A 16858-nucleotide genomic window follows, 5' to 3' on the forward strand; every position below is an offset into this window, starting at 1 on the left:
TGTTGGGAGGACCCTTCCTCCTGTGTGGCATCACTCAGACTGCACCTCCGTCTCCACGTGGCTCTTTTCCCCATGTTCTTACATTGCTTTCCCTCTGTGTGTCTGTGTCCAAATGTCCCCTATTTATAAGGATAGCAGCCATGGCTCAGGGCCCACCCATTCAGCAAGGCCTCTCCTTAACTTACACCTCAATCACCTCTGCAAGACTCTATTTCCGAAGAAGTCACAGTCACAGGTGCCAGGTGCTAGGACTTGGATACATCATTTGTGGAACATAGTCACTGTGCTGACTCCACAGGCACAATGGGGAGGGCCTCAGCTCAGCCCCTGCTCCCCGTCCTGCCCAAGGCACCCTGCCCCCTCCCTGTGCACAGGTATGGACTTCTCCAGGAAACAGCTTTTCCAAAGGGCCCATCCTCCTCTCATGAAGAGCCCATCTGTGGCTGGCACTGCCCAGGGCATCTGGGGACAGCTCTGGGAGTGAAAGGACAGGGTAGGGCAAGACACTGACCAGGAGAATAGGGAAAATAGCTCTGAGGAACCAGGAGGTGCAGGTCACTGGGAGCCTGTGGGCTTCATCCTGCCCAAGCGAGCTCCCCTCCCTTCTCAGTTTTCAGAGGCACAGATTAGAGGGAAGCAGGCCCCGGGCCCCAGCTGTGTTCAGCCAAGGCCCATGCCAGGCAGCCAGGAGGTGTTGGGGAGTGGGTCAGGGGTCGCTGGGGCTTGAGGGGCTGCATCCCTCTTCACATGGGCTAGGCTGCAACCTACTGGCCCTTGGGTCCCTGCCAGAGAGGGTAGGGCTGCGATGCCCAACCTCCAGGGCGCTGAGAGGTTGTGTGAGCCCAGAGAGGCAAGGGGTGAGGGACCTGGGCGGACTCTTCTCCCTCCACTTGCTGAAGCAAAAACTCAGTGGGAAGAGCCTGGAGGTATCTCTGCTGGTGCTGTGTGAGCTGGCAGGGCCTCCCCTCTGGGCTCCTGGGCCACTCGGGCAAGGAGGGGTGGGCCGCTCCTCCTCCATCTGTCTCCCCATGCCCTTTGCACCTGAGCTGGGTGCACCAGCCTCACATCTCATCTGCCAGCTCTGCCGACCCTGGGTGTCGTGGGGGTGGGTGGACTTTTTGGCCAGAAGGCCACGAGTCCCCCACTAAGTCTTCTGAAGTTTCCAGGACACCCCCCACCAGAGCATTCAGAGAAAAGTGGACAGTTGTGGCCGGCCTAGGCTGAGGTGAGTAGTGGAAGGGTGTGGCAGACATTGCCGGGGTGGGAGGGGGAGTCATGGGGGGCTGCACAGAGGGAGGTGGGGATCAATTGTCCTCTCCTGCCTCAGGGGTCCACTATGTCTCCACAGAGAAGCTGCCATGCAGGATGCCCAGGGCTCCTGTCCCAGCAGCCTCAGGGATGCTGCAGGTGGACGGAGGCCAGGCCTGCACCGGGGAGAGATCGAATTCGGAGGGTCTGGGAAGAAGCGAGGCAAGGTAGGGGCAGCCCCTGGTCCTACCTGATGCCCAGTCTGCCCAGTTCCCCTGCATCCCCAGAGGCTGAGTACTCTCACTCTCTCTGGGTTCTGCTCTCAGGGTCCATGTACAGAGCCCCAAATGGCAGAAATCAGAGCTGGGGTACCTTTGGCCACAGTTCCCACCTCTGCAATAACTGGAACCTTCCAGGTTCACCTGGGAGGTCTGGGAGGTCTTCTTAGTAAAGGTCCGCAGGAGGAGTCGGGGCTGCCTGGGCCACGTAACAGGTCAAGGCAGGACCAGCCCTATTCCAAAAAGGCTCAGGGCAGGGGGGCCTCTCCCCTCCTGCTGCCCCATCCCCCGGACCCAGTAGCCCCATGTCTGCACCCTGAGCCCGCAGCTCCCTGCCCTGCAGTTTGTGAAGGTGCCGAGCGATGTGGCCCCCTCCGTGCTATTCGACCTGCTGCTGACAGAGTGGCACCTGCCAGCCCCCAACCTAGTGGTGTCCCTGGTGGGAGAGGAGCGGCCTTTGGCCATGAAGTCCTGGCTGCGGGATGTGCTACGCAAGGGGCTGGTGAAGGCAGCTCAAAGCACAGGTGAAGCCCTGCCTTCGGCTACAGTAGGAGATGGCCCTGGTGGCCCCTAGACGTACCTCTCTACCCTGCCCACACTCTGCACTCACCCCCTGCACCCTTACACCCTGCCACATCAGCCCTGGACACTGCCCACATCCCACCGCACTTCACCTGTACCTGGCCTACACCCCAGTTGCACCCTGCCCCAGTCCCTAGTAGCTGAAGCAACTCTTCTTGGGGACACCACCAAGGACCACGATTTGGTCCCAGTTCACCCGGTGAGCAGAGACTTGGCCCTCCCTTAGAGCCACCCCCAACTCATGGGCCCGTCACCCCTGCCCCTCTTCAGGGAACAGTCTGGCCAGACAGTTCTGAGGTTCAGGGCTCCATTTGAAGGAAGGCTGTGCCTGTAGAAAGCCTAATAGAGGATGTGGGGTTTCTGAATCTGTTACCACAGAAATGATTGTAGCATAGGAAAAAAATTCCCAAACCAGACATAGACCAAAGGCTTTGTAATTTGGAAAAAACATTCCTGGATTCTGGTCCAATGTGGGCTGGGCTACTGGACAGAGCTGGATAGAGTGGACATCTCTGTCCACTACCCTGCAGATGGCAGCAGAAGCCTGGGGGCTGGTTCCTTGCATGTGCCCTTCAGGCCAGGGCAGGGTGCCACTTCACCAGGCCTGGGGACCTGGGCTTGGGCCCAGACAGTCTTGAGCTGCTGAGTGGCCTTGGGAGATGCCTTCGGATGGGCCACTGATGGGCCTGAGGGGTCCGGGTCAGCCAAGCAGGCCCCGGGGGCTGCCTGGCACAAGTGTTCCTTATTCTATCCCCACAGGTGCCTGGATCCTAACTAGCGCCCTCCGCGTGGGCCTGGCCTGGCATGTTGGGCAGGCTGTGCGTGACCACTCGCTGGCCAGCACATCAACCAGGGCCCGCGTGGTTGCCATTGGCATTGCCTCTCTTGGCCGCGTTCTGCACCGCCGGCTCCTGGAGGATGCCCCGGTGAGTGTCTGGCTCTGAGTGCTATGACTGCTGGGGCAGAACAGGCCTGGGGGGCAGGAGGGGCTGTGGACAAAGTAGCCCCTGCTCTTGGGGCTCATGGTCATGGGTTCAGGGGATGTCATGGGGTAGGGCAGGAGTCTGAGGACTAAGGTCTCAGGGGAGGCACTGGGAGGACAGTCCTGGACACATGGGCAGGGGGAGCCCAGTGCATGGCCTATAGGTGGTGGCACCACTCAGAGAACTGTAGGTCGGGGGTCTGGCTTGGTCCTCCTCCCCCTACTTCCTGGGGTCTGTCCCAGGCTGTGCAGGCCCAGGTGGCCCTGAAGAGTCTGGAGGAGGAGCTCCCTGCAGCCCTGGCTGTCTCTCCGCCCAGCCTGCCCCTGACTGACAAGGAGGCCCTGGGCCCCAGCAGCGTCCGAGGAGTGGGGAAACAGGGACCTCAGGCATGGCAGGGAGGGTCCTGAGAGCTCTGCCTCATCTTTCCACCTGAGCACAGGAGGACGCCCCCGTCCAGTACCCTGCGGAGGACGGTGGCAGCCAGGGCCCGCTCTGTCCCCTGGATAGCAACCTTTCCCACTTTGTGCTGGTGGAGCCCAGCCCTCCCGGGGTGGGGGACGGGCTAATGGGGCTGCGGCTGCGGCTGGAGGAGCACATCTCGGAGCAGAGAACAAGCTACGGGGGTGAGTCCACCCTGGCCACCCGGGGAAGCTGCCAGTGGCTACCTGCCCCTGCCTCAGAACCCAGGGGGATTAAGGGACCTGTCATATGGGTGGGGACTGGGGAGGGCTCACCAGGGTGTGTGGGGAAGCACCTTCTAGGCAGAAGGCACCCACCTCGCCTAAGCTTTTTGATTTGGGCCCTGGGGCCCTGGGAAGAAGAGCTGTTTAGGCAGGAACAGGAGAGGGGACACAGTTGGGCACAGTGGCCCTGGACAGGGTGCAACATTCCCATCAGGCAGAAGAGCAGCCTGTTTTCACTGGGGCTCCCCGGAGCCAGAGGCTCTGGGCTTTGAAAAGCAAAATGAGAACTGTATGTTGCAGGAGGCCCCTTTTCCTTCTACAGGCCCTGAGGTACACTGCCACCAGGGGGCAGCGTGCCCAAGAAATGGGCTCTGCAGTGCTCAGGGGTCCGTTTGAAAGCTGAATTTACTAAGAAAATACTGATGTGTAAATAATGTTTATAAACAAAGTGTATAATTGTTTACAACACTTATGAACAAGAGGAACTATTTATAAACAAAACATGTAATTCCTTCGCAAGGCCAACTGCACACTCTTTAAAAATGAAAACATAAAGTCGTGTCTACTCCATCAACATGGAGGTGGAATGTCTGGCTCTGCTTGGCTGACCCCTGCCGGCCTGTGCTCCGTTTTGGCCAAACCTCAAATCGAGCCTTTCAATTGGATGGAGAGGCTCCTTCTCTGGGTGATTCTGTGATTCTGTGACTTTCCGGGTTTGCCAATTCCTGTTCCCCTGAGGAAGACCAGGGCAGTTCCAAGGGCCTCATACCTGGGGGTCTTGTGTCCAGCTTCTCTTTGAGGGAGAGTCCTGTGCGCGCACATACACCCTGGAGCTCTTTGGTTTGCTCAGCACATTTCCTGAGATCTGCAGTGGCTGGCCCACCAGAGCGGCCTGTGACGGTGGGGAGGCCTCCCCTGTACCGCCAGTGGCATCCTGGTGGGTGTCGGCACCTGACGGTGCAGCCAAGGAGCTGCATGTCTTGTTTTATTTATGTTGCTTTATGTCTAAATAGCTGTGTGCTGCCCTTGCCACAGGGCTACCACACCAGACAGTGCAGATGTGGAATTGGTGTCCCTGACCCCCAGGTACCCCAGGGCCTTATAATAAGTGGGCCTTTGGTGAGCCCCTGCTTGGGAATCGTGGCAGACTGGGGCTCTGAGGTCTGGGTCGTGGCCTCATGAGGAGGGCCCCGGCCCCTCCGCACTCCCATCCCACTGGCTCGGACCTCACAGGGTGCCCTGTCCACAGGCACCAGCAGCATTGAGATCCCTGTCCTGTGCCTACTGGTCAATGGTGACCCCAGCACCCTGGAGGTAGGGACAGGGGAGCAAGGTGGGGCCCTGGTGGGAGCCCCCAGCTGCCCGAAGCCTTGTGGAAGGTGTGATGGGGTTGCCTAACATATGCACCCAGAAGTCACCTGGGCTGACTCGGAACCACTGTCCCCTCCCCACCCACGGCAGAGGATTTCCCAGGCTGTGGAGCAGGCTGCCCCATGGCTGATCCTGGCAGGCTCAGGGGGTGTTGCTGATGTGCTCGCTGCCCTAGTGAGCCAGCCCCACCCACTGGTGCCCCAGGTGGCCGAAAAGCAGTTTAAAGAGAAATTCCCTAGTGAGCATTTCTCCTGGGAGGACGTCATGCACTGGACCCAGCTGGTATGCACTACCTGACCCTTCCCTTTGTCCTCCCGGGCTGTCCTCCCAGATGGCACTGCTCCCAGTACAGACTCTGTGCCCCCCACGCTAGCTGCCAAGCCCCCACCCTCACTCTCGCTTTGGGCTTTTGTGGTGTGGGGGTCCCCCCTGATCTGTGGTAGCTCTGAGCCCGGCTGTGGAGGGAATGCACAGGGCTGTGGCTGGCACTTGCTCCTCAGGGGCTGTCCTGGCTCTGTACCCACTCTGTGCACCTGGCCAGCTGTGGGTGACCCTCAGGACCCTGGCTCTGTGCCCAGCTGCAGAACATTGCTGCACACCCACATCTGCTCACTGTGTATGACTTCGAGCAGGAGGGCTCCGAGGAGCTGGACACTGTCATCCTTAAGGCACTGGTGAAAGGTGAGGGCCAAGCCAGGTGGCAGCACCTGGTGGAATCTGCACTCTGAGCCACTTGGGGTTTGGCGGCTGGGCCATTGTTTCACCATAATTTAAAAACCTTTAATGTGTTCAATTCAGTGGTTTTAGTGTATTTGTGAGGTGGTGCCCCCATTGTGATATCTAATCCCAGAATATTTCTGACATCCTGCAAAGAGAGCCTGGGCCGATTGGCAGTCACGGTCCTTGTCCCCAGCCCCTGGCACCCACCATTCACTTTCCATCCCTATGGACATGCTGGTTATGTGGAATCACAAATAGACATGCCTTTGACATCCAGCTCCTTCACCGAGTATCGTGTTTTTAAGGTTCATTGGTGTTGTGGCCTGTGTCAGGGCCTCGTCTTTTTTTAAGGCCAAGTAACACTGAACAGCATGGACAGACAGTCTGTCCTCCTGTGCCCAGCTGAGGGGAGCTTGATCAGCATCTGATGTGCTTTCTATAGGGGATGAACACATGCCAAGGGTTGGCTACTGGCAGCTGGACCCAGGCCCAGAATGGGGTGGCAGGGGTGGCGCTGAGAGTGGGGGACAGACTTGAGGGGCCTTCTGGATTGGGGGCACTTCTGGGTTAGTAACACCCTGTGCAGGAACCCCTCGTGGCTTCCCCTGAGTCAGCAGGTCCCCACCAAAATCTCATGATGCCCAAGGTCGCAGGGTCCAAGGCCTACAGACTCCACTCAAGGGTCTGGAGAGGACAGGGGTCCTGCAGTACCATGTTGTGGCCAGCTACCCTCCCTGTGGAGAAGACATGACCAACCTGACCCCCTGCACCAGGATGGGATGGGGCCTCAAGCCTGGTTGTTTACTGGGTCCCGTCTGCCACCACCAAATGAGGTGCCTCACATGGAAGCAGACAGGTTGCCCTGTCCCATCTCAGTGGGAAGATGTGAAGTTCTGGTGTCCATGCATCTTACCTTCAGAGCGTTGCGTACAGCTCTGTGAGGCCCTTCCTCACCATACCTGCCTGCTCTGCCCACAGCCTGTAAGAGCCACAGCCAAGAGGCTCAGGACTACCTGGATGAGCTCAAGCTGGCCGTGGCCTGGGACCGCGTGGACGTCGCCAAGAGCGAGATCTTCAATGGGGACGTGGAATGGAAGGTGCCCCCTCTACCCTGCCTGTCCAGCTGGCCTGTAGCTGCCTCCTGAGCCTTGATTCTGGCTAGCACAGGGCAGGACCATGCTAAGGGCCCAGCAAAGGTGATGTTCTAAGGGCTGCTGGCTGCCTGCCCCAGCCCAGCTGTCCCAAGGTGGGAGCATGAGGTAGCCACAGCACTGCTGGGCTTTGGCCTCACTCAGTGGCCAGGCAGTGTGGAGTGCTGTGGGCTATCCTCGGCACCCCCGCAGACTGCTGGGGCCCACCTGCACTTGCCATGGCTCAGGATTATAGGCTGGGAGCGCAGAGTGGGGTCAGGGGGCTTGGCCCTGGGCAGAGAGCCCCAGGCTCCCTTTGTGCTCTTCTCCCTTGGTGCCACCCCTTCCCCAGTGGCTCCCACTCACTGTCACTGTCTCCCCCACCCTGGGTTGTGTCCCCCTATGGCTGTCCAGTCCTGTGACCTGGAGGAGGTGATGATGGATGCCCTGGTCAGCAACAAGCCTGAGTTTGTGCGTCTCTTCGTGGACAATGGGGCCAACATGGCCGACTTCCTGACCTATGGGCGGCTGCAGCAGCTCTACCGCTCTGTGTCCCCCAAGAGCCTGCTCTTCGACCTGCTGCAGCGCAAGCACGAGGAGGGTCGCCGGACGCTGGCTGGGCTGGGCACGCAGCCAGTCCGGGAGCCTCCCGCCGGGCCACCCGCCTTCTCCCTACACGAGGTCTCCCGTGTGCTCAAGGACTTCTTGCGGGATGCCTGCCGTGGCCTCTACCAGGACGGCGGGCAAGGGGGCCAGAGCAAGGTGGTGAGCAGGGTTTGGGCAAGGGGCCAGGGCCGCGCCATGCTGGTGGCTGACAACCATGTCCCCTAGGAGAAGGGGCCAGCTAAACGGCCCACAGGCCAGAAGTGGCTGCTGGACCTCAACCAGAAGAGTGAGAACCCCTGGAGGGACCTGTTCCTGTGGGCAGTGCTCCAGAACCACCACAAGATGGCCACCTACTTCTGGGCCATGGTGAGTGGTGGCCATGACCCCCAGTTGGGTGGGGGAAGGTGTACAGCTCCTGAGACCTAGTCTCCTAGGGCAAGGAGGGTGTGGCGGCTGCTCTGGCTGCTTGCAAAATCCTCAAGGAGATGTCTCACCTGGAGCCGGAGGCTGCAGTGGCCCAGGCCATGCGTGAAGCCAAGTACGAGCAGCTGGCCCTCGGTGAGTATGCCAAGTGGCCAGCTGGGGGAAGAGGTGATGCATGCCACATGGCCCAGTGAAACCTCAGTGGTCCCTTTGTAGAATGGGACTAGAGGGATGGCCCCTTCTGAGTAGAGGGCCCTCAAATCCTAAGCAGGAGAGACAACTGGGCCCAGGGTGAAGAAGATACCCTCAGGCCTCTGGACATGTGCCAGGCCCTGCTGCTGGGGACATTCAGGGTGACAGAACCTCTCCAGGTCTTAGCAGTGAGGGAGGCCCAGAGCAGGCTGGGCAGGGGCTGTCAGCAGCCTGCAGTGCAGAAGACCAGGCTTGCCCCTTGGGAAGTGGACACAGGCTCCAAGCAGACGGGGGAGGCTGGGGGCAGGTGTGGCATGTGACCCACCCCAGCAGCCAGGGCCCCTCTGGGCAGACCTCTTCTCTGAGTGCTACAGCAACAATGAGGACCGTGCCTTCGCCCTGCTGGTGCGCCGGAACCGCTGCTGGAGCAGGACCACCTGTCTGCACCTGGCCACTGAGGCTGACACCAAGGCCTTCTTTGCCCACGATGGTGTGCAGGTGAGTGACCGGCTGAGCAAGACCATGATCACCCTGGTTCAGAGTTGAATCCTCGAGGAGGGGTGACAGGGGCTAAATGCGAGGGCAAGCAGGACCCAGGCATGCTGACCACCCAGCCTGCAGCCTCTGGCTCCCACATGCCTATGTTGTAGAGGGAGGGAGGCTCTTCAACTGGGCATGCTTGCCCTGCACAGCCCTTCCTGCCCCCAGTGAGGGTTCACTTCACAGCGAATCCCATCTTTCTGTGCCTGGCTCCTTCATGCTGACTTTCATGACAGCAGGGAGGGCTGCAGGGGAGGGTTGATAGGGGCATCTTCAGCTCACCTCCAGGAGCAGCTGGCATGTGCCAGGTGTGGGGATGGGCACTCCTGGGGTGGAAGTTGGAGGCCGGTGGGCATGCCTCTGTTTCAGGCCTTCCTGACCAAGATCTGGTGGGGTGACATGGCCAGGGGCACACCCATCCTGCGGCTGCTGGGTGCCTTCTTTTGCCCCCCCCTCATCTACACCAACCTCATCACCTTCAGGTAAGTCAGGCCTGCGAGAGCCATGGAGAAGGTGTTGGGTGCTGTTGGCCACATGTCTCTGGGTTCCCCTGAGTCCAAAATCCCTGTAGGCCCTGCTATCCACAGCCAGTACATGCAGCTGGGCACTTTGGCCTCCACCCTTCTCAGTGCTTGGGACAAAGTGGGTACCGTTGGGTGCCTTCCTGAGGGCCCTGAGCATCCCATGTGCTCACAGTGAGGAGGCCCCTCTGAGGACCGGCCCAGAGGACCTGGAGGAGCTGGACAGCCTGGGCACGGAGAGGAGCCTACTATGTGGCCCAGGCAGCCGGTGAGGGCCAAAGGGGCCAGGCAGGATGGCAGCCAGTGAGTGGTGGCTGGGAGGCCAGACCCTGGTGGGATGTCTGCTGGGGTCTGGCCTCACCACTGTGGCCTCCTTTATGACACAGGGTGGATGAGATGGTGGAGGCACCAAAGGCTCAGGGTGACCGAGGCCTGCACACGGCCTTCCTACTCACACGCTGGCAGAAGTTTTGGGGTGCTCCTGTGACAGTGTTTCTGGGGAACGTGGTCATGTACTTTGCCTTCCTCTTCCTGTTCACCTATGTCCTGCTGGTGGACTTCAGGCCACCGCCCCAGGGGCCATCAGGGCCTGAGGTCATACTCTACTTCTGGGTCTTCACACTCGTGCTGGAGGAGATTCGGCAGGTCAGTGGCCAACCGGGTTCCCACCACTCTGTAGCTCCAGGCTATAAGGCTCGGTAGGTCCTGCCCTGGCAGGGCAATGGCTCCTCATCTTCAGAATGAGAACAGCATCACCAGAGCCTTGATCCTGGTCACAGACTGAGCTCTGATCCTAGCTCCACATCATACTGAGCCTTGATCCCAGCTCCCCCTAGACTAGGCCCTGATCATAGCTCTATTCTAGACTGAGTTCTGGTCCCCATTCCAGACTAAGCTCTTATCCCAGTTCCACTCCAGACTGAGCCCTGATTCCATCCTCACTCAAGACTGAGCCCTCATCCTAGCTCCATGCCAGACTGAGCCCTGATTCTCAGCTCCACTCCAGACTGGTCCCTGATCCCAGCTCCACTGCAGACTGAGCCCTGATCCCACTCCAGATAGCATAACCATTGTCTCTCTAATCAGTGTCTGAACCCTGACCCACGTCATAGATCAAGTCCAGAGACTGAATATAAATAATCCTGGACCCTGGTCACAGAGAGCATTGACTGTAGCTTTTGTCCCCAGACACAGCTATGGAACATCTTCTATTGACCCCCAGTCCTACTTATAGACTTACCCTGATTATAGAGGGAACCCTGATTAGATCCCCTGACAGACTGAGCCCTGATCCTTACAGGTGCCTGGGTCTGTCATGGCTGTCTCCAGTGAGGTGGGCCCAGGTGGCTGGCAGCAGACTCTTTGCCTCTTTGATAGGGCTTCTTCACGGACGAGGACACACACCTGCTGAAGAAGTTCACATTGTACATGGAGGACAACTGGAATAAGTGTGACATGGTGGCCATCTTCCTGTTCATCATTGGTGTCACCTGCAGGTCTGTGGGGTGCAGAGGCCCTGTCCTCAGGCAGGCTTGTAGGCAGGGATCCCGATGAGGCCACTCAAGAGTTCTTGGCTCGGCCCTGGCATCTGCCATTTGGCCAGTGTGTTGCTTGTCCAAGGGGAGTCCTCTTCCCCTCTCCGGGCTCCAGCAGCCCTTTCCAACCTGCTACCCCCCCAGGATGCTGCCCTCGGTGTTTGAGGCTGGCCGCTCAGTCCTGGCCATAGACTTCATGGTGTTCACACTCCGGCTTATCCACATCTTCGCCATACACAAGCAGCTGGGCCCCAAGATCATTATCGTGGAGCGCATGGTGAGCCCACCACCCCCCTTTCTCCCTAGGGGGCTGAGCCCCACTGACCGTCCTCCCTGGGGGGATGAGCCCTGCTCACTGTCCCCCACAGTGGGGGTAAGCCCAAATCACTGTCCCCCAGTAGAAGGTGAGCCCCACTCATTGTCCCCCCAGTGGGTGTTAAGCCCATCTGCTAATGGCTGTCTCCCTGCCCTGCCCCATGGAGATGAAGGACGTCTTCTTCTTCCTCTTCTTCCTGAGTGTATGGCTGGTGGCCTATGGCGTGACCACCCAGGCGCTGCTGCACCCCCACGACAGCCGCCTCGAGTGGGTCTTCCGCCGTGTGCTCTACCGGCCCTACCTGCAGATCTTCGGGCAGATACCACTGGATGAGATTGACGGTTTGTATCCAGCCAGGTGGTGTGGGGTGCGGGAATCCTAGGCATGACCAAAGCCAATACAGTTTTCCAAGCCCATGAATATGTGGCTCTCTAGGGAGGCTTGTCAGGGTCACAGGAGACCCCAGCCTGGAGCTGAGACAGGAGAAGTTCCTGAGTCCAGACCCAGGGACAGGGTCAGCTCCAGACACAGAGCCTTCAAGCTTAGGACCTGGGACACGGGAGACCTTGTGAGGCAGCAGGGGCTGGGCAGGCATTATGGGCAGAGAGCAGGGATGTTCTGGGGTGACCATTGCCTGGTGTCTAGGTCCCTCCTGTAGGGCCCTGCATAGCCAGGGTCCCTGTTACCCACCCACTGAGGCCCCTCCAGAAGGCCCCCTTGCTTCCTCTGGGGCCCCTCCCCCTGTGTGTGCACTGCCTGTGCTCTTGGGTGTGTGGGGCCTGTCTGGCCATGAGTATCCCCAGCTGGCTGCACCTGGTGGGGTCTAGTGGGGGCTCCAGGAACTTTTCATGATGAACATGTTTGGGGGGCAAAGCCACTTGGCCATGGGGGTCTCAGTGGTAACATGGCCTGGGCAGCCCTAGGTGGCTAGGACCCAGCATAACCTAGAAAGGGCAGCCCCCGGGGAGTGGGCTGCAAGGCCCGACTGCCCCTCCTCCAGGGCAGCACTCTCCCTGTGATGTACACTTGCTAAGGGGCTAACTCAAAGCTGAAAGCAAACATGGGCTCCTGGAGGGCCAGAGACAGGCTGGGGGGAGAACACTGCCATCAGGGAATCACCTCTTAATTGGGCCATTCCCCCCTTCTTTGGGCTATTTTTGTAGCAACCCCCATCCCCTGTGATCTTGGCCTTTTGCACATCAGTTTTCCTGGTCCTGTGCTCTCTACCTTCCTCCTCAGCCTGCACTGCCCGAGCTCCTGGGGCCTCTGGCCTGGGCAGGTCTTGGGCCCTGTCCCTAGGGCTGTGTCACTGCCCTGGCCAGATCCAGCCATAAGGGGACAGGCCTGGTTATAACCTTCTTCTCCTGCCACCTACCTGAAGGCCCAGAGCTGCGGCAGGCGAATCCTACAGTTCTTGTCCACATCACCTCCCTTCTCTGGGCCCTGCTGAGTCCATTATAGTGCCGGGCGAAGAACTGGTCACCAACCTAGGCTAGGAAGAAAACTGAGGCTCTGGTGGCTCCCCTATCGCCTGCAGGTCCTCCCCCAGGGCATCCCCTGCCCTCCCACTTTGCACCATGACAGGCTGCAGCCTGGGTCAGCTGGCTGTGAAGGGACCTTGTTCTCCTGGGCTCTACGACCCGGGACATTTAATTTCCATCCCAACCTGGTGGCACCTTCAGAAATCCCAGAGTGGAGGAGGGCTCAGAGGTCTTCTTAGTGTGGGGTCAAGTCTATCAGATTTATAGCCCCCCAGGCCAGCTGGGCCCACCTCTTCTGGTGTGGGGAGGAGGCAGCAGGACAAGGTCTGGTATGCTGTGGCCAGTACCCCCCCACCCCCACTCATAACTCACATGTGGACCAGCGCAGCTGTACTTGGGAGAAGCAGCAAAACTTGAGGAAATAGGCCCTGACGCTGACGCTGATGCACATAAAGCAGAGGCCAGACCTGGGTACACACAGGTGGACCCCGAGAGACAGAGCGGAGGGACAGGCACAAAGACACACTCACACGAGCACTACGGTGCTACCTGCAGCCCACACAGGGACATGGGCACTCACACACAGACACCTGCACACAGGCTGGCACGTGGCCTGATGAGGGCAGGTGAGCGGGTGCCCTTTCAGATGAAGCAGAGAACCAGAGTGACTGGAGGGGCTCTTTGGCCTCTGGCTGAGATGCCCTAGCACCCAGGCCACCAGGATCTGCACACTGATCCCAATTGCCACCTGCCCTAAGAGGCTGGAGTGGTGACCAGCAGGCCACTCAGGGATGCTAGAGCCAGCCCCCAGGGTATCCTGAGGGAGTTCAGCACTGTCTGGAGAATGTTCTTAAGACTGGCCAGGCTCAGGGCAGGCTCTGTGACCCTACAGTCTCTCGGTTCTGGAAAGTTGCCTTGGGGAGTTGTTAGACTCACTCTCCAGCTTGGAGCTGTGACAGGCATTAGTGCTGTAAAGGCTCTGAGAAGCCCTGTAGCAAGGATACCAGTGTCCCTTCACCAGCTCTCCCCAAATATGCTTGAAGACAGAGCCTTTTGTTGGGGGGTGGAGAAACCGGTAGCAACTGTCCCATGAGTCCTCCTACCCCCACTTTCCATCCCCCAAATGGTCTTGGCTTTGACCCCAGGCCCTGGTCAAAGCCCAGCAGGGGGGGTGAGGTGGCCCTGTGCTGTGACCACCATCTGGTTTCCTTGGTGTGGCACTTCCCTTGACAGGGCTTTCAGGGCTAAAACTCAGATGATCCCAGGTAACAGAGGACAGCGGGTCACTCCATTAAGGCCCTTTCACCTGGTTGGTCTAGACCCCAGGACCAAGCTTTCGGATCTCAGGCCATTGCCTGAGGCTGCCCTGGCCTGGCCCCACCGGCGCCCCCCCTTACTTTTTAGAGGCCCGTGTGAACTGCTCCACACACCCCCTGTTGCTGGAGCACTCGCCCTCCTGCCCCAACCTCTACGCCAACTGGCTGGTCATCCTCCTGCTGGTCACCTTCCTGCTGGTCACCAACGTGCTGCTCATGAACCTGCTCATTGCCATGTTCAGGTGTCCCTTGTCCCTCCGCCTGCAAGTAGAGAGGCCTGACACGCAAGGACATCCCAAACACTCACACCTTTTTGCCCAGCCATGGCCCCTGGCCTGGTCCTGGTAGCAGATGAGAGAGGCCCACCCTGCTCCCAGAAAGTGGGGCTGGGGCCTTGGAGGGTGGGGGCTGGGTGGTGCGTCAGGAGCCCCAGGCTTGTCCAGCAGAGTCGGGGGGGGGGTGGGTGGGCAGGGAGCAGGCAGAAGACCCCACAGTGGACCCTGGGACACATCCAGAGGCAATCACAGAAGGGGGTGCTGGGCCCAGTTTCTGAGGGTCCCTCTGCCACTCAGGTGGTAGGGGAGGCAGGTAAGTGAGGGCCTTGGCTGCTGTCCCCAGCTACACATTCCAGGTGGTGCAGGGCAATGCGGACATGTTCTGGAAGTTCCAGCGCTACCACCTGATTGTGGAGTATCATGAGCGGCCTGCGCTGGCCCCGCCCTTCATCTTGCTCAGCCACCTGAGCTTGCTGCTTCGTGGGGCCCTCAGGAAGGCGCGGCACAAGCGGGAGCACCTGGGTGAGGAGGGCAGTTGGCTGCGGCCATCTCAGAGAGGTGGGCAGGTCACAGAAGCCCGGGCTCTTCCTGGGCCCTGCTACCCTTGGTTGGGCTCCATCCAGGCTGACCAAAGCCCCAGGGCCCAGGCCCAGAGGGCCCAAGAGGCTCCCTGTGGCCTGCACATCCCTGCATGGGACCTGTCCTTCCCTGGCTATCTCACACCCTGACCTGAGGCCAGGCCTGGCTCAGCCACCTTGGCCCACGTGGCACCAGCAAAGCTTGCTCCTGCACTGGCCTTCCCAGAGCGAGACCTGCCAGACCCCCTGGACCAGAGGATTGTCACCTGGGAGATGGTTCAGAAGGAAAATTTCCTGAGCAAGGTGGAGAAGAGGCGGCGGGACAGCGAGGGGGAGGTGCTGCGGAAAACAGCACACAGGTGCGGGGTGTGGCCGGTGACACGCCCATGCGCCTCTGCCCACAGGGCTGCCCCGCAATGCAGACGGGGTCCTTTCCCTGGAGGCAAAGGGACCCAGGTGCACTCCTGGCCACTGGTGGCCCTGAGCCTTAGCCTTGGCACCAGCGCTAGCTTTGGTCAAGTGCTGTGAAGGTGGTGGTGGTGGGTGACCCACGGGGGTTGGAGGGAACCTCTAACATAATTGAAGGGGTGTTCTCAGGTGCCAGTCACAGAGGCCCTGAGCTTGGAAACAGGCCGAGAGGGGCAGGGCTCAACTGGGGACTTGCCTGCCCTATGGTTAGGGACTGTGGGCCTCTAAACCTGGTGTCCTTCCTGCTGTAGGTCTCAGGAGGGAGACTGGCCCCCTCCTTTCTCTCTGGCCCCCACCCTCGCTTCACCCTATCCTGGTGTAATGTGGGCAGGGAGGGCACAGAAGCACTCAGTACTGTAGACAAGGCTGTACCCTGAGAAGTCCTGGGTGCCACCAGATTGGGCACTGGGGACATGGGGTGCCAGAGGATGGGGAGACCATCAGCAGACTGCACTTCTGATTTTGCCAGAGTGGACTTTGTTGCCAAGTATCTCGGGGGGCTGAGAGAGCAAGAAAAGCGGATCAAGAGTCTGGAATTGCAGGCAAGTGGCAAGGACGCTTGCTCTGCTCCCCTTCCTGCAGGCAGCAGGTGCCCGTGGGGCCTGCCTACAGCTCCAAACTCAGACAAAGGCTGGATGGGAATGGGCACCCCTGTGCACAAACCCTGGTAGGGGGTCCAGTGGGACTTGGGCCTATCCCTACCCCAAGCAAGTCACATGAGATCACAGTCACCCCTCACTGTCCACCCTGCACAGTAGAGGGAGGGGTCATGGTGCAGCAGGTCTTGGCAGGGGTGGGGGCACGTGGAGGGTACCCATCCTCTGCTGTCCTGGGAGTCCGGGGCTTGCCTTGGTTTCCCTGAACCCTTCAACCTCTTCCAGATCAACTATTGCACAGTGCTCCTGTCCTCCGTGGCTGATACACTGGCCCAGGGCGGCGTCCCTTGGAGTAAGCCGGTCTGGGGAGTGTAGGGGTATGGGTGGGCCTGGGCAATACCCCACAGCCAGTTGGCCATGCTATGTGCCCTGCCACCCTGCCCTTCCCCTGGGCCTGGAGGTCCCTGTTGGCCATCACTGGGGGCAGTGCAGGTGCCCTCTGATGGAATTCTACCTCTCCCTGGCGCATAGAGCTGGTTCACTCAGCCTCCAGGGGCAGTGCCTGGCCTGGTACAGCTGTGCTGGGTGTTCCCCCTCAGCAGGCAGGGCCCCTGACCCCATCAAGGCACACTACCAGCCCCAAGGACCCACAAAGCCAGGTTTGCCCTGGGTCACCCAGCCTTCCCCACTCTTGAGGGCCCCACCTCTGGGCCCACCCTGGCTGGGCCCCCAAGAGCTGAGGAGGGGCCTTCATTCCCAATAGGCTCACAGAACTGTGCTGGTGGGAGCCAGCAGGGAACTGCTGACCACAGAGGAGGCCCTGGTGGCAGGGAGCACTCCCAGGCTGGCTGGCTGCCTTCAGATTCCTAAGCTGCTCAGCCCTACTTCTCAGCTGGTCACCCTGGACCTTTGCTCACCTCCAGTGGGCAGTGGCCCCCACAGCCTTATCACACACAGACCAGCCCTTTCTGGACATCTCCACAAGAAACCTCATTGTCCCACCTGACACCTCCCTG

The 16858-nt window shown here is 59.8% G+C and overlaps 1 protein-coding gene across 1 annotated transcript; it reads left to right on the plus strand.

Moving 5' to 3' along the window:
• Positions 1–1355: 1355 nt before the first annotated feature.
• Positions 1356–16712, plus strand: TRPM5 (transient receptor potential cation channel subfamily M member 5). The gene is made up of 24 exons (XM_003798410.3): positions 1356–1475; positions 1870–2050; positions 2868–3034; positions 3531–3714; positions 5024–5088; positions 5236–5427; positions 5724–5826; positions 6844–6962; positions 7410–7760; positions 7827–7967; positions 8036–8159; positions 8569–8714; positions 9126–9238; positions 9453–9545; positions 9664–9922; positions 10655–10773; positions 10957–11089; positions 11295–11469; positions 14014–14167; positions 14544–14722; positions 15005–15137; positions 15716–15788; positions 16128–16194; positions 16606–16712. Exons 1-24 carry the CDS (start codon positions 1359–1361, stop codon positions 16710–16712), a joined length of 3495 nt encoding a protein of 1164 aa, XP_003798458.1. The 5' UTR covers positions 1356–1358.
• Positions 16713–16858: the final 146 nt, after the last annotated feature.

This window comes from Otolemur garnettii, unplaced genomic scaffold (genome assembly GCF_000181295.1).
Source record: "Otolemur garnettii isolate 467f Iridium unplaced genomic scaffold, OtoGar3 scaffold00134, whole genome shotgun sequence".
In the NCBI taxonomy this organism is placed as follows: Eukaryota; Metazoa; Chordata; class Mammalia; order Primates; family Galagidae; genus Otolemur; species Otolemur garnettii.

Bases quoted from the DNA above. Each gene is read 5' to 3' on its own strand.
- TRPM5 (XM_003798410.3), top strand. From the start codon at position 1,359: ATGCAGGATGCCCAGGGCTCCTGTCCCAGCAGCCTCAGGGATGCTGCA. The intron at 3,715-5,023 runs GTGAGTCCACCC...CCCTGTCCACAG, and splicing joins GCAGAGAACAAGCTACGGGG to GCACCAGCAGCATTGAGATC. The intron at 7,968-8,035 runs GTGAGTGGTGGC...CTAGTCTCCTAG, and splicing joins CCACCTACTTCTGGGCCATG to GGCAAGGAGGGTGTGGCGGC.